Source organism: Canis aureus, chromosome 35, assembly GCF_053574225.1.
Source record: "Canis aureus isolate CA01 chromosome 35, VMU_Caureus_v.1.0, whole genome shotgun sequence".
Taxonomy (NCBI): Eukaryota; Metazoa; Chordata; class Mammalia; order Carnivora; family Canidae; genus Canis; species Canis aureus.
Window position 1 is genome coordinate 15303284 of NC_135645.1, and position 21000 is coordinate 15324283.

A 21000-nucleotide genomic window follows, 5' to 3' on the forward strand; every position below is an offset into this window, starting at 1 on the left:
GCGAGGAAGGGTTTCTCCATTAAAGCCTTCAGAGGGAGCATGGCCCTGTTGCCACCTTGATCTCAGAGCTCTAGCCTCTGGAACTGAGAATTTGTATCGCTGCAAGCCACCAGGTTTGTGGTAAATTATTATGACATCCTTGGGAAATAAACGCGATTACCTGCTCCATTTCTTCCTTTCCCAAATCAAGACTCAGGTACCACAGGTATGAAGCTCTTCCTGACTCTCCGCTCCTTACCTGCTCCACACTGATGAGTTCCTTCATGAGCACAGCAGTGAGAAAGTAAAGAACAGAGACACAGGGGAAGGGTGCTCATCATCTAAAGCCTTAGTGCAACCCAAGTCACCTCCTAATTGTTTTGTTGTCATTTCCCTTGGGCATGAGCAAAAGGTAAGGCTGGGGCTGATGAGGAGTCCAACTATATGGAAGACACAGACGTGCTCTGACACAGGCTCTTGAGGAGCCTTCCCTTGGAAGAGAAGATGGAATGTGTACACTGCACCCACCATCAGCACCTGCTCCTTGAGAAGAGAAACCCAGCATGGCAAGACTGTGCACCCCGAGTGCAATTATCTGTATTCTCAAGACATGGAAACAAGAACAGCTTAGGCCTGATAGGACAATGTCTTGGAAGCAGGAAAAAAAAGAATACACTTAATTCCATTGGGTCATAAAGAGTCTACCAGTAAATCACAAAACTGCTAATTATTCAGCAGTTCCCATTTTGACTCCTAAAGACTTTGCGAGCAGCCCAAGGCTGGCTGCTCCTCCGCAGCTTCAGGGATGCTTTCATTCCTTTCTCTCCACTCTGATGTGGCTTTCTCCCCACCCCCATGGCTGCTGAGTCCAGAAACCAAAGCTTTCTCATAAGAGAGTTCCCCCTCCCTCTCCCACATCTCATTTAAATTTCTAATTCCCCAGAGCTTTAAAAGAGAGAGAGAAAGAGAGAGAGATGCCTCAAGACAAGCCAAATTGAGAAAGTCAAAGTGAATAGTAATAAGGGGTTCAATTACAGACCACGCATTCTCCTTTTCTGGGTGACAAGCACACTCATACAATTTGACTTCCTGCCCTCGTTTTACTTTGAAAGTGATTCGAAGGCCTCCATATATTTCAAAGAAAGCATCTTGCCCACCATATTCTATCTACATAGATTACAAGCAAGCTAGCCTAAAAGAAGAAATTTTATTTTGAAGATAAAAAAAAATTGCCTTTTTCAATGCTCTCAAGCTGATGTTAATCAGATATTTAGAATATAGGGCCTTACACCATTAAGAGAATATTTCTTTTTTATTTGTGCAAACCATTTTGGGTAGATTGTGGAGAAAAGGAACATATGTAATAAGGACATTAATTTTTCCTTTACAAGGCAGAAGATCACAGAGGACAGCAAAGGAACCGAGCTGTTTATGGTGGGAGGAGCAAAACAGGCTGGCTAATAGGGCATGCAGGTCAGTGAATACTGAGGTACTGCTCAGAGCCCTTCTGGAAGCTGCAGGAATTAAGCCTTTTGCTCTTGTACTGTGGCCTGGTTGACTTTGCACCAGGTCGAAGCAATGATCTGTATAATTGCAAAGCCTCCCTATTACCAGGGGCTGTCACTTCAGAAAGTGATGTCTGGGATCCGAGCCAGATTTTGGTTTCACCTTAGCTTTCAGGATACTCCATATTGATAAAATCAAGTATATTATGGTGCACAAAGGAGGCAGAGAGGGAGCAGGAGGTGAGAGGCAGAGAGGGAGCAGGAGGTGAGAGGCAGAGAGAAGAAGGGTGAGAGGGGAGGTGGAGAAGGAGGGGACAGAAATAATTGAAAACTACCAGGAGAGGAGGTTGGGCCAGAAGGTGGTCTACAAGGTGGTGAAACTGTTTGCAAGAACGGCTTGTCTGTATCTGTCTGAGGAAAATCATTGCAAGGATGCACAGCAGATTTCCTTCTAACCAAGAGTCTACTTCTCTACCTGTTTTCCATCACAACTTGTGCTCCAGCACCCCCAACTTGGGAAGTGACTCCATGTTGTTACAAATGAAGCTCCATGAGAAATCAGGGAATACTGGCTCTAGTGCTGACCCTGGTAAATGTCAAGGGGGTAAGGGTATCCAACAGCCCACTGACCTGGGTTCTTCAGGAATCTGTGGATGAAAGAAGGGTCCTACAGGGAGCAGACGGGGGCACCTGTAAGTGTTCAACAAATAATTGTTGAATGATCTGAGTTTAAAAAAATATATTCTGTATGCAATAGGAATACATAATTTAATTTTTAAAAATCATTAAAATAATGTTATAGGGAATATAGTCAATGATACTGTAATAGTGTTGTATGGGAATGGATGGTAGCTATACTTGTGGGCATAACATGACATATAGAGGTGTCAAATCACTATCTTGTACACCTGAAACTACTATAACATTGGGAATCAAGTGTATTCAAATAAAATAAAAGTTTTAAAGTCATTAAAGGCAGGCCTAATCTTGAACTATATTCAAGTTTGAGGGGTTTTTTCCTGAAACTCATCTTAGAGCTTAATCCACGAACCCTTTATTTTCCTCTACCCATCTAGAATCATCAAGATACTCATGAATCTTTAGAGGCTCCATGCATTTTAGTGGTTTTCAAAAATCATAAATTGCAATGCAAACAAAATATAAGATACAAAAAAAAAGCAGTAAGAGGGATGATGGCATGAAAAGATTATCACTCTCTTGGTATATTTTGCTATGCCTGTCCTTTTGGATAATTATCACCTTTATTAAGATCCACACTCAAGGCACTGTCATCTTAAATCATGCATCATTCATTATTTAAGTTGCGAAGTAACTTAACACTGTAGCGCACAGAAAACACTGTAGGTACAATTCAAATTTGGTGGAGGCAGGGGACATGAAAGAATAATGCACTGGGGTGTAATCTCAACTCCACCAAGTCATTCTATAGAATTCATGTCTTCCAAGAAGTCCTTCTAAACTGTGAAAATCTCTAATGGAAGCAAGACAGGCCTATCCTTCTTAGAAACTCAGACCTCCTTATAGGTTGCTACCGTCCTCTTCCTTTGAGAAACGCTGATCCATCTCCCTCTTAATTTATTTTTGGCCCAGGCTGTTAGTCTATAATGAATGGCAGGAATAATCAGCTGATCAATACTGGTGAGTCTGCAGTAATAGGGAATTTTCTCACATTCACAGGACTTGGGAAGAAGAAAGAATACAATTGTCTTTCTCACTGGCAGGTGAACAACTCAAGCAATGGTGTACCCAACTCCATTACATTCTGCCCCTGCATCCTGGGAAAAGCAGCACTGCACCTTCACAAAGCCTTGAGTGGACAAGATCTCCTCCCCTCTGTATCCTTTGAATCTCCCTAGTGACTGGGTACATGGCTTTTACCCCTCAGTAACAATTCTCTCAGTAGTATCTCCTTTTGGTTCTCAAAGTGAATTCACATAGATTAGCTTGCTTGGTCTTCTAATCATTTTGCTTCCAGTAGATGAAGAAAGTCTGAGATGTTAAGTGATTTGCTCAAAATTGCATGCCTAGTAAGGAGGGGCCAGAAAACCAGATTTCTTCACATTATAGAAAAATTAGGCCTGCTTAGCTGCTCAGAAAATAGTATTTTGGACTGGACAATGGGTTAATAATAATCATAATCATCATAATAATGTTATCATCAAGGAAAGATGAGCAGGAAATGTAGTAAAGTCCTCTGGCCTAGGTAATAAGCCCAAACCAAGAATTAAAAGGTTGAAAATTATTAGCAACATAAGCTCTGTTTGTTTAAAAAAAATTCATGTCCCTGTTTTTAAATTGATGGAGTAAAAGAAGGAGTCATCACAGGTCTCCTAGTCTCAAAGATTAAGTTAGTAGGTGCACATTTGAGTGGCTGAAATTTCCTTGAAGCTATGGACAATAGTGTTTTTATAAGTTATGCCCACCATAATTAAAGATCTGACTACGGGGAAGTCCATGTGGCTCATGGTATAGAGCTGCCTTCACTCCAGGCCATGACCCTGGAGACCTGGAATCAAGTCCCACATTGGGCTCCCTCCAAGGACCCTGCTTCTCCCTCTGCCTGTGTCTCTGCTTCTCTCTGTGTGTCTCTCATGAATAAATAAATAAAATATTTTAAAAAAAAGATCTGACTATGTGATTATGCCTGATAAATGTAGACGAAATCAAGTATAGTTTTTTTATGACATCATTCCTTTGGTATATGACAAGGAAATCATTAACAGCTTTCTACAAGAAAGCGCCCACCTCTAGTTGGCACTTCTTCCTATTCATCTAAGCAAACCCCCTCACCATTCCTTAACTTTCTGCCCATCCATCTGAAACCATTATTTCACATTATTACGATTCTGCTATTGCAAATGGAAATACACCTTTGTCTTTGTGCATCAGCCAGCACATCTATTACAGTATTTATTGAGAGTATACCATCTTAGGCACCATGGGTAGAATAGTGATCAAGACATCAAAAATAATCATTCCTACCATGAGTATGGAGGAAAATACACCTGTTTTATATAAAGTCACTACTATTATTGAAAGTTGTATGGAGTTTGCTTGTTTATTTGTTTTTATCCATCTGGGAATGGCTATGCTCCAGTATCAACAGAAGTGGATATGAGGACTCTGTCCAAGGTACCATCATAAACACTTCCCTACCCCTTATCCCCCATGAAGGAGAGTCAATGCTTAAAGTGCAAAACCTGGCAAGACTAGACATGTAGAAACCCTAATTATAAGTACATAAATATAACAGATGATGTGGAATAAAATCTCAAACTAACAGAGTAGCTAATAAAGTAGGTATTTACTGCAGTTGGCAACTTCAGCCTTCTTGGCAATGCACCACAGATTGCATTTTAAAGTTTTCATTCTGTCAGTAGGATAGTTTTTCTAGATGATAAATAAATACATTGATCTGTTATCAAAAATAACCTTAGAGATTATTAGAACATTTTCTTCCAAGTTACATTACCTTTGAAGTTTATTGCTGGTAATTTATTGCAGCACATTTAGCAGAGCAAGGGAAGATGGAGTTAGGTCAGACTCACAAAAACACCCATATTTCAAACATCAAGGATTCTCTGGAATTTCTTATTATATTAACTGACTTGATAGTCTACGTGGTTCAGGATCTGTCTCCTTTATTCTCCCACTTTTATCTATTTAAATGTGTCTGCTTCTAAAAAGAATGTTACATGATTTAAATACATGTACTTAAAATGAAGATTAAAGAAACAATTTAGGGGAGAAAGAATAATTTTATCCATTACCGGAATGAGATCATTGTTGCAAGTAAACACTTATTTTATCTCCCAGCTTCCTAGTAGTCAAGGTTAACATTAAACATAACATTATAAACATAACATTATATAGCTATGTTAAAAGAAGCCCACAGTTTTATCTGGGGGATCATGGCACTAAATTCCTAGACAATAGTCTTCCATTCTACACTTTGTAAGAAACAGTAAGCAATAGAGTGGGTGCAACAGAAAATAAAATTTTGGAGGTGATCACGAGATACTCTTCAAACAGTCCTTCCCTATGTCAAAACTTAACAAAAATCCAACAACATAAAGAAAAGTTTGCTTGAAGATAGCTCTGTGGAAGTTCAGAGAACAGACCTGGTATATAATATCCTGAGGATCTTATTCTACACAAGAACAGACTTTGAAGAACCTAGAGAAATGAATAGATATCCTGCCTGTTTTAATCACAATTTGTCAGTTGTACTTGAGTAGATGCTTTACAGGAGCTATTGCAAGTCTGAGATCTTTTGCACGTGTCTAAAATGCTTATTTTCTGTGCTGTCGATTGATGATAGTCTTTTGAGTCTTTGCTGTGGACATGAGATGGACTTTTGCTAGGGCAAATATCAATGAGATTCCCTAATGTTGATTACAGGATATTAACCTTGACACTCCCTGCTCCTCCGGTATCACAACCAAAATGAACTGCCCTGTTTGAGTGATTTTGCTGACCCACTATGAAGAAAACCACCAAGAAAAAAGATACAATTTTAGTTTGAAAGGCTTATGTGTTAAGCATTGAGTCTTTGTCAATAATTCATTTGTGTTTTTAAAGATATATCAACTCCAAGGTACAGTCAGAGAAGTAGAATCTTAAAATTGGAAGGTATGCCTTCAATGTTAGAATGCAAACAGCAATGGTGACAGGTAACTTACTACTAAGTGAGACAGCTTGTGGAGCTTTTAAACCACTCTAAATGTAAGAATGCTTTTAAATATAAATATATATATATATTTAAAATGTTTCATATAAAACTTACTTCTGCTTAACTTCTAGCTATGATCCTTTCTTTTGCCCTCTGATATGTGCAAGATATGCATGATAAATAGAAAACATCCATTTCAAACAATATGCTGAAATTTTAATTATGCCATGAGTAAAAAGTTTATCTTTGCTCATAGAGATCTGTAGTACACCAATATCATTTCAATACAGAAAGCTCACAGCACAACTGCTGCTTGTGGTACCACTAACATAATTATGATATTTTTCTCTATTGACTTAAAGCTTCTTTACTTCCTCCTGTGCTGAAGACTTAATCTGTATGTTTTGTGGACCTGCCCTCCTTCTATAGCTCCTAAAGAGTCAGTACTATGCACTACATGCTTCTACCCCAAGCTAGACTAGGATGGGTTGGAATATGCACAAATATCCCAACGAAAGGCTACCAATCCACAGCCTGAGTGCACTGGCTTCCATAGAGGAACTGGTCCCATATTATCCTTTCAATATTTCAACTGAAATACAAACTATGTCATTAGTCAGTGGTGAATACTGTAGCATGAAGATCATGAAGACTAGAGGCTGTCTTAGCAGTTTGAGGGGTCACTGGGAAACTGATGAATAGGACAAAATGAATATTTCAAAAATAATATAGATATTCATTTTGTCCTATTCATCAGTTTCCCAGTGAATATAAATAATAGTGAAAGGGAAAATAAGGGAAGGGAGAAGAAATGTGTGGGAAATATCAGAAAGGGAGACAGAACGTAAAGACTGCTAACTCTGGGAAACGAACTAGGGATGGTAGAAGGGGAGGAGGGCGGGGGGTGGGAGTGAATGGGTGACGGGCACTGGGTGTTATTCTGTATGTTAGTAAATTGAACACCAATAAAAAAAAAATAAAAAAAAAATAATATAGAGCATATGCTCAGAAGGACTGAAGAGTAGAAGAAGCAATTTTGACCCTGCTGACCATGGTTTCCTGGTTACAGGGCTCCAATCCTCAGCTCCCAATATGAGCTCTATTGTCCTTAGAGTGCTCTCCCACCTTTACTTGATCTGATCTCCCTGCATCTCTGTTCCTTACAAATGAGGTAGCCCTGACCTAAGACGAATGAGACAGAAACATCCCAAGGGTCCACATGGAGAATCTTTGCTACCAAAGGAGAGTAGATGCAACAAGGACCCTGATATATGCCCCCTGCAGCTGAAATCCTCCCATCCACAATTCCATTTTATATGGGCTAATTTCAAGAACACAGATTGTTTCATACACTTTGATGCACAATAAAAAGGCAGACTGCTGATTAAAATAGATGAACCATGACTCCAGTCAGCTTGTGTGGCTCACAGTGCAAGTACACACACATAAAGCATCGAGGGCCCTTCGTACCATAGCTCGTCACCAGGAGCTCGATTCTGTTTAATGGTACGATGCCGGCCCCACTTCCCACGAACAGTGCAGATCACAGAATTTATGGAAACCTACGGGGACTCCTCCTCACACACCTCTCATCTTTGGTCTGCCATAATTCTGGGAGGACAGGACTATATCTGACTGAGGGACAGTGAGGGCAAAGGAGGGACAGAGCAGGTCATGATTGTGGTGAGGAAAAGATGTGGATGACATTTGAGAGCCACTGGTTTGGAACATGATTCACAGTATTTTCCAAAAGGGAGTTAGTACCTCAGAGCACACAATTTTGTACCATGCAGTATGTATTCATTTTCTAGCTCCTTCTGCAGCCTGCTACAGAGTTTCAATGAGTCATTCTTCACACGCACACTTTGTATTATTCCGGACACCAATTATTTTGAAAAATAATATGGAATAAAATGCTCTCTCATCACTTTATATTCCTAGGAGCTATTGGTAATTTCATCGGGTTTGTAATATTTCTTTCTTTTTTCTTTCTCTCTCTCTCTTTTTTTTTTTTTTTTTTGGTTCATAAAATTTACCCATCCCTGAAGCCTCAAGGTAATCATGCATGAAAATAAAAATATTAGGAGGCAAAATTTACCCCACAAAATTCCCATTTTCCCAATGCCCAAGGGAGTTTTCTATCGGGAATTAGAGTGGGAAGCAAGAGGGAGACAGCAAAGACCAGGACTTCATAGTTAAAGTGATTGCTGGCAGGCACAGGAAAAAAAAAAAAAAAGGCAGAAATTATATTCAGTAAAGCCAGAGCAAAAGACAGAGTGAAATGAATCGCAGGAATAATGTCTGCTCAGAATTTGAAAATTAAAATACTGCTCTGAATAGAACAGATATGATTCCCAATTGAACGACAAGCCGAAATCCAGGAAGCTTTCAAAAATAAATAAAAGGTAATCACAGTGAAGAATAAAAGTAAGTGCACCTCCTCATTTACATGGGTGGACAGTAGTCCCCCAACTACTCACTTATTGAAACGGATTGTTAACCAGACTGGGAGCAAAAGGAAATGGATCATAACGTTGCTCATTTTAATGCTACGTTCTCTCAATGAAAATGTGTTTTTAAATTAAGATATAACATGCAAGATGAAATCTCAACATCTGAGTGATCACAGAACTGAGAGGGATTCTGAATTAGCCAACAATCTACTGTTTGGGGCAAACAGTAGATTTTTTAAGTGACCCATCACTTTAAGTGACCCACCACTCTAATACAAGGGTTTATTAGGCAACCTCTGTATATCTTTCTCATGGAAATCCCTGACTCTGTAAGTAGCTCTGCCCTTATTGCTGCAGAATGACTGACTCAGCCACAGGATTCCTCATGTAAGCACACAGGAGCTAAGCCCTGTCCTCAACGGGTTTTCACATCTGTAAATCAGTTATGCACTGCCGGTTAACAAATTATTCTCAGACTTAGGGACTTAAAAACGACTTACTGGCTCATGATTGTGTAGCTTGGGCTGGGCTCCCTTGGGCAGTTTTTCCACTGATCTTTCCTGGCATCACTCACAGCAGCTTTATGAGGGGCAGATGGCCCGAGATGCCCTTATTCACCTAGATCTGAGGTGCCTCGTTCTCTCCCATGTGACTTTGCCACGTTTCTTACATGGAGGCTGCAGCCTTCCAAGAGGGCAAGCCCCAATTCCCAAGGGCATATTAAACCTCTGCTTGCATCATTTTTATTGATGTTCCACTGGCCAAAGTCACATAGCAAATCATGTAGCCAAGTCCAGAGTCAACGTGAGAGAGAAGTCACATCAAGGCGTGAAATTCCAGAAGTCATGATTCACTCTGGGCTAGCAATGTAACAATACAGTAAAACGCCCATTCCACATTTTTTATGTATCTTTTCAAACCATGTATTCTGAAGTATGCTTCAAGTAAAAAACTTATTGAAAAAAGGCTTTAACTGAGGGTACTTATTTCAAATGAAGCCTATCAGAGGGGAGGTGGAGGCAATGGGTGAAATAGGTAAAGGGGATTAATGGTACATTCATCATGATGAGCACAGAGTAATGATGTGCAGAACTGTTGGATCACCATATTATACACCTGAAACTAATATAATGCTGTATGTCAATTGTACTTGAATTAAAATTAAACATTAATTAATTAAATGAAATTGATTAATTGAATTAAAACATAAATTTTGAAAAAATTAAATTAAAAAAATTGGGGCATCTTGGTAGCATAGTCCTTAAGCATCCAACTTTTGGTTTCAGCTCAGGTTATGATCTCAGGGTCGTGAGACTGAACCCCATGTTGGCCTCTGTGCTCAGTGGAGAGTTGGCTTGAGAATCTCTCCCCTCTGCCTTCTCCCTTCCCCTCCTCTCTAGAATAAATAAATCTTTAAAATATTTTTTTAAATATTTTTATTTATTTGAGAGAAAGAACAAGAGAGAGAGAGAAACACAACCAAGATGGAGAGACAGAGGGAGAGGGAGAAGCAGACTCATTGCTGAGCAGGGAGCCTGATGTGGGATTTGATCCCAGGACCCCAGGATCATGACTTGTGCCAAAGGCAGATGCTCAACCACTGAGCCACCCAGGTGCCCCCTAAAATAATTTTTAAAAGATTAACTCCTTACTCCCAAATTTCTAAACCATCTCTATAGACATTGTTTGCTTAACCAAGAAGATATTTTTAATTGTTTAAACACTTATTAACATAATAAACACTTTACACAATACAATTGAGGACATTCCAAATAATTGAGGGATCAAACTAATAGTGGTTTAAATGTAATAGAAAGCATTTTATTTCATTTACGATCATCTTAGATTTACCCAAAATTTGAATTCTTAGAAATATTTAAGGTTTAGCTTAGCCAAAATGCTGAAAGAGGATTTTCAGTAATTTTTAAAAATGAATGTGTGTATAAAACCTTACCGAAAGCAACTAAAGTGAATGTTTTTGAGGAAACTATGAATGGTTATCTATAATGTAACCCTTTTGTTTCACTTCCTCTCATTCTACGCAGTCTCAATTTTCTCCTCCAACCACTCAAATGTCCAAAAAACTCTTACATATCTTTCAGCCAACCCTATCTTTATGTCAACAGATATAAATTAAGTATAATAATAAAAAAAAAAGAAACTACTACTTTTATGGAGCACCTGAGTGACTCAATCAGTTAAGCATCCAACTCTTGATTTTGGCTCAGGTCATGATCTTGGAGTTGTGAGATCAAGCCCTGCCTCAGGCTTCACACTCAGCAGGGGATCTGCTTGGGATTTTCTCTCTCCCTCTCTTCCTCTGCCCCTCCCCACCCTTCTCTCTTGCTCTCTTTCTCTCTCTCAAAAAAACAAAACAAAAACAAAACAAAATAAGACAAAACAAAAAAAGAGTAGGAAACTTCAAAAATAAATAAATAAAAATAAAATTCCCATTCCAGGTTGAACATAGAATAAGGCACAAAGTTCTTGACCTGGCAATCATAGCTCTACATATTCTTCTCCCAAATCACCTTTGCTTTTATTGCCCCACCGAGTCCCATAGAAATGTTACAAAAGCAAAAACCACCATATTCTTTTACTTGAAGACAGATTTGCCTGCCATATCCAGAATTCTAACTTATCTTTGCTGAAATGCACTTTTATGGCCTCCACTCCCTAGATCTAGCTCCTTCCATCTGCCAAGAATTCTGGCCATCCTTCAGGGCCCATGTCATAGGTTATGCCTTCCACAAACACTTCCATGATTATCCCAACAAATGGGTATTTCTCCTTCCTCTGAACTTTGTATTCAGATGGAACACTACAGTAGAAATGGTCCAGGCATTGGAATGAGATCAGTTTCAAACCCCAGCTCTTCCAATTATATGACTACTGCCACCGTAATTCAGGTTTCTTCACTGTAAAACAGGTCTACTTTGTAGGGTTCTTGCAAGATTAAGTGAAATAACAGGGTAAATATCTAGGAAATTATGTAGCATATAATGGTCTTGCAGATCTAACTAGTATTAGGAGACACATCCATCAATTTTGTGACACTCAGGTTTTGTTTTGTATCCTCTTATTTTGTGAACAAATGTTTCCCATCAAAGAATATGAATCTTTAAAGAAATAAGAGTATTGTGCCCCTATTTTATAGCTTAAGTCTGCTCCTCTATCATTCTAGTGTCTAGTGCTTACTCAATGTTAGTTGAAGATAGAAGAGAGGAAAGAAGGAAGCAAGGAGGGAAGGATTGTTGACATTCACTTTACTTCTTAAAGCAAATTACATGGATTATAGTATTTCTATTTATGAAGGGGCAAGTTAAGAATCACTGCCTGGTAAATATTGTAATTGCTAAGCTGCTAAGACATACTACATGTCATTGCAGGAAAACATTTTTTTTAAAAAACCATAGTATGTTCCTATTGGATGAGTAAAAATATCATGGATTTATAGACCTGGAAGAGATTCTAAGAAATTGTTTAACTTAGCTTCTCCCTTCAAACAGAACTGCACCTGCTTCATAGAAACGAAGACGAGGGATGTCTTCATAGGGGAGGAAAGTGAAGTTCCTGCAGAGAACACACAGACTGCTCCAGAGCCTCCATAGACACCTGCTGCTGAAAATGCTGGTGGTAGACATGTGAGCTCCAGCAGGGCCACTGTTAAAACTTCTTCTTGTTTGCCCATTCACAGAGATTTGACTACTCTCGTTTAGAAAGTTCTTGGGGGAGATAATGGGAGGCAATGAAACTAATAGGCAGGGAAATAGGACAGTATGATTCAAGTTATGGGTGTGGGGTGCGGGGGTGGGCGCCTTGGATAAATGAGTTAAAAGGTTACCAACAGAAGTTAGTAAAATCAAATTTCCATTTCCATGTAAACATCCAAATAATTTGATCTTGCCGAGATCTATGTGAAAATTTCTAAGGTTATCAATAGATGCAGAAAGACAGATACTGTGTAGCATCATTTACTTGTGAAATATAAAAAAGAAGAAAAAGTTAAATTCATGGAAACATTGCAGAAAAGTGGTTACCAGGATCCCTGGGTGGCGCAGCCGTTTAGCGCCTGCCTTTGGCCCAGGGCGCGATCCTGGAGACCCGGGATCGAATCCCACATCGGGCTCCCGGTGCATGGAGCCTGCTTCTCCCTCTGCCTATGTCTCTGCCTCTCTCTCTCTCTCTGTGACTATCATAAATAAATAAAAATTGAAAAAAGGTAATAAAAAAAAAAAGAAAAGAAAAGTGGTTACCAGGTTTGGTGGGGGGTAGGGTAGAGAATAGGGAGAAGCTGGTAAAAAGGTACAAATTTTCAGTTGTAAGATAAATAGGGTCTGAGGATATGATGTGTAACTATAGGTATTGTATAACCGAAAATGACTAAGAGAGTAGAATTTAAATGTTTCTCTGCCCCCCCCCCAGAAAAGTAATCTGTAAAGTAATGAATGTGTTAATTAACTCAATAGTGGGAGTCTTTTCACAAGATCTTATAACTTTCTCAATTATACTTCAATGAAGCTAAAAAGAAAAACACAAAAATTAGTCTCTAAAACATTGCAATATTCCATATTCAATGGTCCTCAAGATGAGATGAAGAAAATTAACTTTAAGAAAGCCTTTTTGAACTCCAGAGCTCAAATTAACTATTCAATCAGAACATTAGAACTGACAATTTTGTTAGTTATACTTCAATCAAGCTGAAAAAAAAAAAAAAAATCGTTGCTAAAGCCAATGCCATGAAGATTTCTCTCCTATGTCCTCTTCTAGATGTTTCATAGTTTCAGGGCTTACATTTAGGTTCTTAATTTATTTTGAGTTAAATTTTATGTATGGTATAAAGTAAGGGTCCAATTTCATTATTTTTTATGTGGATGTAGTAAAAATATCATGGATTTTTAAATTTATTTTATTTTATCATTATGTAGTCTTAGAACTTGTATCAAAGATCATTTGAGTATATGCAGGAGGGTTTATTTCTGGGATCTCTATTCTGTTCCTTTCCATAAATGTATGTCTTTATGCTGGTACCATACTGACTGATTACTGTAGTTTGGTAATATGTTTTAAAATCAGGACATGTGAGACCTTCAGCTTTGTATTTTTAAAAGACTATCTTGACTATCAGGGATCACTCAAGATTCCACATGAATTTAAGAATTTTTTTCTATTTCTGTAAAAAAAAATGCCATTGCAGTTTTGGTAGAGAGAGACTGCATTTAATCTATCAACTGCTTTGGGTACTATGAACAGTTTAACAATGTCTTCCAATCCATGAACATGAAATACATTTTTATTCATTCGTCTTTTTAAATTTCTTTCAGGAATATTTTGCAGTATGGGTCTTTTTACCTGGGATACATTTCCTTGTAAGTATTTTATTCATTTTGAGGCTGCTGTAAATGGGATTTTCTTAATTTCCTTTTTAGATTGCTCATTGTTAGTATAAAGAAATGCATCTGATGTTTGTGTGTTGGTTTTATATACTGTAAGTTTGCCAGATTTATTTATTAATTCTAACAGCTTTGTGTATGTGTACATCAGGATTTTCCACATAAAAAGTCATGTCATCTGCAAACAAAGATTTTACCTCTTCCTTTCCAATTTGGATGGCTTTTATTTCCTTTTCTTGTCTCTTTGCTCTAGCTAGACTTCCAGTACTAGTTGAACAGAAGTGGCAAGAGTGGGCATCCTTGCCTTGTTCCTGATCATAAAGGAAAAAGCTTTCAGGCTTTCCCCAATGAAAATGATGTTAGCTGTGGACTTGTCTTATATGGCCTTTACTATGTAGGTTATTCCCTTCTATTCTAGTTTGTTGAATGTTTTAATCATGAAAGGGTGTTGAATTTTGTCGAATACTTTTGCTGTGTCAACTGAAATGATCATATGGGTTTTTTTCCCTTCATTCTGTTTAATGTGGTATATTACATTGTTTTTCATATGTTACCGCATTCTGGCATTCCAAGAATAAATCCCACTTGGTTGTGGTGTGTAATACTTTTGATATGCTGTTGAATTCAGTTTGCTATTATTTTGTTACGGATTTTTGCATTAATATTCATCAGAGATATCAGTCTGTAGCTTTCTTTTCTTACAGTATCTTTGGTTTTGGTATCAGGGTCAGGGTAATACTGGCCTCATAAAATGAATTTGGAAGTGTTCCCTCCCTTCCAATTTTTTTGGAAGAGTTTGAAGAAAATTGGCATTAATTTTTCTTGGAATGTTTGGTAGAATTCTCCAGTGAAGCCATCTGATACTGTGTTTTCTTTGTTACCAGACTTTTGATTACTTATTCAGAATCCATATTGGTGATAGATCTGTTCATATTTTTTAATTTCATCAGGATTCACTCTTGGTATGCTGTATATTTCTGGGAATTCGTCCATTTTTTTCTAGGTTATCTAATTTATTGGCATATATTTGTACTCGGTAGTTTCATCATCCTTTTTTCCCTGTGACATCAGTTGTAATGTCTCCTTTCATTTCTGATTGTAGTTATTTAAGTCTTCTCCCTTTCTTTCATGGTAATCTAGCTATTTGTCAGTTTAGCGATTTTTCAAAAAAAAAAAAAAAAAAAACAGCTCTTGGGGCAACTGAGTGGCTAAGTTGGTTGAGTGGCTGATTCTTGACTTTGGCTTTTAGCTCATGATCACAGGATCCTGACATCAAGCCCCGCATGGGCTCTGCATTCAGCAGGAAGTCCACTTGAGGATTCTCTCTCTCCTCTCCCTCTGCCCTCCGCCCCCCTCCCACTCACACATGTTCTCTAAAATAAATAAATAAATCTTTTTAAAAATCTCCAATTTGTAAGTTTTTCCCTATTGTTTTTCTACTCTCTTTCACCTGTTTCTACTCCAATATTTATTATTTCTTTCTTTCTGCTAACTTTGAGTGTAGTTTTTTTTTTTTTTTTTTTTTTTTTTTAGTTCTTTGAGGTATAAGATTGGGTTATTTATTTGAAATCCTTCTTCTTTTTTAATGACCACTATAAACTTACCACTCTGTACTGCTTTCACTGCATCCCATATGTTTTGATACACTGTTTTAATTTTCATTTGTCTCAAGAAATTTTCTGATTTTTCCTTGGGATTTTTTTTCTTTGGTTGGTTGTCTAAGAGTATGTTGTTTAATTTCCACATAATTGTGAAATTTCAGTTTCCTTCTGCTACTGAATTGTAGTTTCATTCATTTTTGGTAAAAAAAAAAACTTGGTATGACTATTAATAAATTTAAAAATCCAATCCCCCAGAGACATAGTACATGATTTCATTTATATAGCAGTCTTGAAGTGACAAACTTTCAAAATTGGAGAACAGGTTAGTAGTTGCCAAAAGTCAGGAATGGGAAGGAAGTGAGTGTGGCTATGAAAGATGGCAAAAGGGATCCTTGTAGATTGTCTATAGCAATGCCAATATCAGGGTTGTGATACTGTACTATAGTTGGTAAGATATTATTGGAAAAACTGGGTAAAAGGGTCTATTCTGTATTTTTGTACAATTGCATTTGAATCTATCATTATTTCAAAATTAAAAGTTTAATTTAAAAAAATCCTTAGAGAGGCAAGTATAGCAGTCAGATAAGAACAAGCTTCCATTCCCAATTTATCATTAATTCTGGTTTCTTTGGTCACTGTCTTAAGCTCCCCGAATCTGAAGTCCCTTGTCTGTCAATGGGTTTAGAAGCACCGATCTCACAAAGGTGTAGCAAAGATTCAGTGAATGTACAGGAAGCCTATTTCTAGACACATAGTAAATAGTTTAAAGAACACCATACTTAGTTATTATTGCACATCCCCTCTCTCAATACAGTCTATGGCTGATGAGCATCATTTTAGGGAGAGAGGAGAAATATCAAGATAGAAAAACAGGAAGACTTGCTTTTCACATTGAAGCTGGGCAAAGGCTTACTGTAAATATCTCAGAAGTATGAATTATAATGAGACACAAATGCATTTATAATTAAACTAAACAATTTTATGAACTGGAAACAAAACTGCTGCCCAGATTTTTGTATCTCTCTCTCTCTTTCTCTCTCTCTCTCTCTTCTTTTTTAATGAAACAGAGAACCAATTAAACAGCCCTGAGTAGAAGCCTGAATAAGTATTAAACAGAGGCACAAAAGTGATAAAGATAATTCCTTTCTAGTTTCCTAAATTGCTAGCAATAATAAGTAGAATCAATTAAAGTTTTCCTAAGATGACCTTTCTTCTTCCTTGAAAAGAAATTTCTAAGATATTTACACTCATACGAAATAAATTCTCCAGGGTTTAACATGGGGAATTTTTTTTCTCAGAATTAGGAGAGGCTATAAAGTACTCAGGGCATGTGGACCATCTCTTTCCAAGAATAGTGGTAGATGGCGGTAGCAACTGAAGTCTCTTGAAAATATATATAAATTATATATATTATATAATATATATATATATAATATGTATATACATATACACACACACATATATATATATATACAATGATTGCTTTTGTCTTTTTCCCTGTCAAGCAGCTAACCATCAACCAAATGGACTGAACACCATTTGCATGTTTCATCTGTCCTGATCACCAGCTCCTAAAAAGGGAGGAAAAGAAACACTCCAGGTCAGGATAAATTTAAGCAGTCTGTAAAGTCGAGGATATCATGACATCCTTTGTATTTTAAACCATCATGGATTCAATAACTCATGGAACATGAAAATTAAACTTTGAAAGAGAGAACAAAAGAACCCTGCATAACATGGAGAATATGATTTTCTTAATGAGATTTTGCTATTTGTGAAGATAAATCTATTACCCTGGTGAAATGGAAAGAGCATGGACACTGAAATCAGAAAAAAAATGTAGTCCAATTACTTGCTGTGTGACTTGAGACAAGTTATTAACCTATTTGAGCTGCAAAACTGTAAAACTGGGATGAAAGCAGCTCTCTTGTTGGTAGTTCTGGAACTAAATGAGAGCATATGGATTATGTGCCTACCTTAGTGCCTAGCTCAAAACAGGAACTCACAACAGTGTTGGCTCTTTTCTTTCTTTGCCCTTATACCTTTCATTTCTCTTGTCATCGTGGCCTATTATTGGGCTGAGCTTATTATTACTCCCAGCTTTTGATCATGAAATTGTTCCTTAAGGACTGAACCCTGATTTTTCATGGCAAGGCTGAAGGAAGACATGATGCCTATCAAGTCTGAATATTCATTTCTAGGGTATTATCGACAAGTAAATCCTTCCAAATCAATTGCAACCTACACATATCAAAATTCACATAACATTCATTCTTTGGAATATTGAGGAGAGAGAGATGGGTAAAGGGAATGGAGGTTAGAGAGGAGTTCAAATCCAGTGACAGGAAGCCCTTCATAGATCAATGGGTTCATTCCCATTGATGTTGTAAAGTGCATGGTCTCCCCTACAACCTGAAGTAAAGGTCTCTGAGTGAGGCAGACAAGTGCAAACATCTGCTTCTAACCCAGTTTCAGCCACCAAAAATTCAGAAAATTGCTAGTGATAAAGTGGTTGTCTCCTTGAATGAGAAAAGGAAGATGGTACCTATGCGTCAAGAAGCAGGAATCTGGGTTTAAGCCAAGGTCAGAGGGTCCTTTGATTACTTAACCATTATATCTTCACTTCACTTATGCATTAACTTTTTCTTAATAGAAGCAACATACCACGGTAGGACACCGACATGTCAACAAATGTTAATAATAACGTGCATGAAATAGCAGTCAGAAAACTGATCCTTGGGACACCAGGGTGGTTCAGCCTTGGGCTCAGGGCATGATCCTGGAGTCCTGGGATCGAGTCCCACATTGGGCTCCCTGCATGAAGCCTGCTTTTCCCTCTGTCTGTGTCTCTGCCTCTCTCTCTGTGCCTCTCATGAATAAATAAATGAAACCTTAAAAAAAAAAAAAAGGAAAAGAAAACTGATCCTTACATAAGCTTCTGGTGGTGCTGTACCAGAAAGTGAGAGACCCAACCAAGAGCCAACACCAACCATCCATCATGGGAATGAAGGCATCTAGGATCAGCCAGACCCAAGCTGACCAACCAATTATCTGAGAATATGATAATCCCAGCCAACACTAAAAAAGTAGAAGAATTTCCTAGGTGAGTCCAGCTCTGTGATATTGTGATTTGTAGCAAAAAATATTTATTTGGTCTTGTCCTCATTTCTGGTGCCTCCAAAACCCCTTGGAATTTCTTAAGTGACAAGAGAAATAAAGGGGTCTTTCGTTATTTAATGCGGTGACTTTTGGATGTAGCTAAGGACAGGGACCAGTTGCCCTAAGAATGGACCATGTGATTAAAGAGTTGAAATTCTCAGTTCCACCCCCACTAACCTACAGGGAAGGGAGAGGAGCTGGAAGTTCAATCAATCACTAATGGCTAACGATGTATTCAATACTGCCTCTTGATAAAGCCTCTAAAAAAACTAAAATGATGGGGCTCGAAAGCTCCTAGCCTGATGAACATGTGAAGGTCCTGGGGGAATGGCATGCTTGCTCTCAGACACGACATGGAAGCTCTGCACCCCTTCCCTATACTTTGCTCCACGAATCTCTTCTATCTGGCTCTTCCTGAGTTATATCCTTTTATAATTAACCAGTAAGCTGGCAAATAAAATGTTTCTCTGAGTTCTGTGAGCCACTCTAGCACATGAATCAAGCCCCAAAAAAGGATAATTGGAACCTCCAGTCTATAGCCAGTCTGTCAGAAGCGCAGGTGACAACCTGAACTTGTGACTGACATGTGAAGCTGGGGAGAGGAGCAGTCTTGAAAGCCTGAGCCTTTGACCTGTGTGATCTGATGCTGTCTCCAGGGAGACTGTAACAGAATTGAGTTGATAGGTGGACCCCTGGTGGTGTCAGAGAATTGCTTGCTGGGGAGGAGAGAGGGGGCGCACATTGTAACTGGGTACAGAATCATAAATCCAAGTTGCCGATGAACATAATTATAACCAAATACATAGTTATATTTTTAAGCCACTAATTTCTGGCTTGGATTTCTTACCTCATGATAGATTAACTTAACACACTAGGTAAGAGTGTGCTTACTTGGTATGCTTTTGATACAAAATAAAAGTCAGACACAGGAAACCTGTTATTCCCACCTTCTGTTTTTCTTATATCTAACTGGCCTTTGGGCCTTTCTCTTTCCTTTTTTCCCCATGATATTTCTGCAACCTTTGGGACTACTGACCACCCTCTTTTTTAAATGCCTGCCTTGATTTTCTTCACTGATGTTTGCTGGCATCCTCAATCTCACCAAGTCTCCAAGTCTCCTTCTAGTCCCTTTTGCTAGTGTCTCTTCCTGCAGACTTTCAGCACGCCACTTCTTGACCCTCTGCTCTTCTCTTTCAGTCTCACTCCTTTTGGTGAACTCACCCCAATGGCTTCATCTTGAGAATCATCCCATCCTGAAGACACGTAGGTTTCTACTATAACCTTGATCTCTGTATATCATTGGTTTTCAATAATTACCTGGGAATTTCTTTTTATACAGAAAACAAAATACAGGCATAGGCATGCTTTGTTATATTGCACTTTGTTTTATTACGCTTTGTAAGTATGGCTTTTTTTTTTTCGAATTGAAGGTTTGTGGCAATTTTTCTAACAGCAGCATGTTCTTACTTTTTGTCTCTGTGTCACATTTCGGTAATTTTCAAAAGATCTCAAGCTTTTTAATTTTTATTATATTTGTTACGGTAATATGTAAGCAGTGATCTTTGATATTACTATTATAATTGTTTTGGAGTGTCCATATAAGACAGTAAAGTTAATGGTAAATGTTGTGCGTGTTCTGAGTACTCTACCCAACAGCCGTTCCCCATCTCTCCCTGTCCTGGGTCCTCTCTATTCTCTGAAACACATAAATACTGAAATTAGGCCAATTAATAACCCTAAGGTAGCCTCTAAGTGTTCAAGTAAAAGTTACACATTTCTCACTTTAAATCACAAGCTAGAGATGACTGATCTTAATAAGGAAAGTATGTCAAAAGCCAAGATAGGCCAAAAGCTAGGCTTCCTGCACCAAATGGTTTGCCAAGTTGTGAACAAAAAGGAAAAGTTCTCAAAGGAAATTAAAAGTGTGAGTCCAGTGAACACATGAAAGATAAGAAAGCGAAACAGTCTTGTTGCTGATAGGGAAAAAGTCTTAAGAGTCTGGATTGAAGATCAAACCAGCAGCAACATTCCCTTCAGCCAAAGCCTAATTGAGAGCAAGACCAGAACTGTCCTCAATTCTAAGCAGGCTGAGAGGTGAGGCAGCTGCAGAAGAAAAGTGGGAATCCAGTAGAGGTTGGCTCCTGAAGTTAAAGGAAAGAAGCCAACTCCGTAACATAAAAGTGCCAGGGGAAGCAGCAAGTGCTGATGTAGAAGCTG

At 38.2% G+C, this 21000-nt stretch overlaps 1 protein-coding gene across 6 annotated transcripts in view; it reads right to left on the reverse strand.

Annotated features, from left to right (window-relative positions):
* Positions 1-21000, reverse strand: part of NECTIN3 (nectin cell adhesion molecule 3) — a 300981-nt gene that overhangs the window by 108348 nt on the left and 171633 nt on the right. Inside the window, exon 11 of one of the 6 annotated variants that reach the window (XM_077884655.1) lies at positions 17118-17195. The exons of 4 other annotated variants lie outside the window; for them this stretch is intronic. In XM_077884655.1, the coding sequence (XP_077740781.1) occupies positions 17133-17195 (63 nt within the window). In that variant the 3' untranslated portion in view covers positions 17118-17132. Of the gene's footprint in view, positions 1-17117; positions 17196-21000 lie in introns of those variants that run through there. One more of the 6 variants, XM_077884661.1, reaches the window with a different exon arrangement.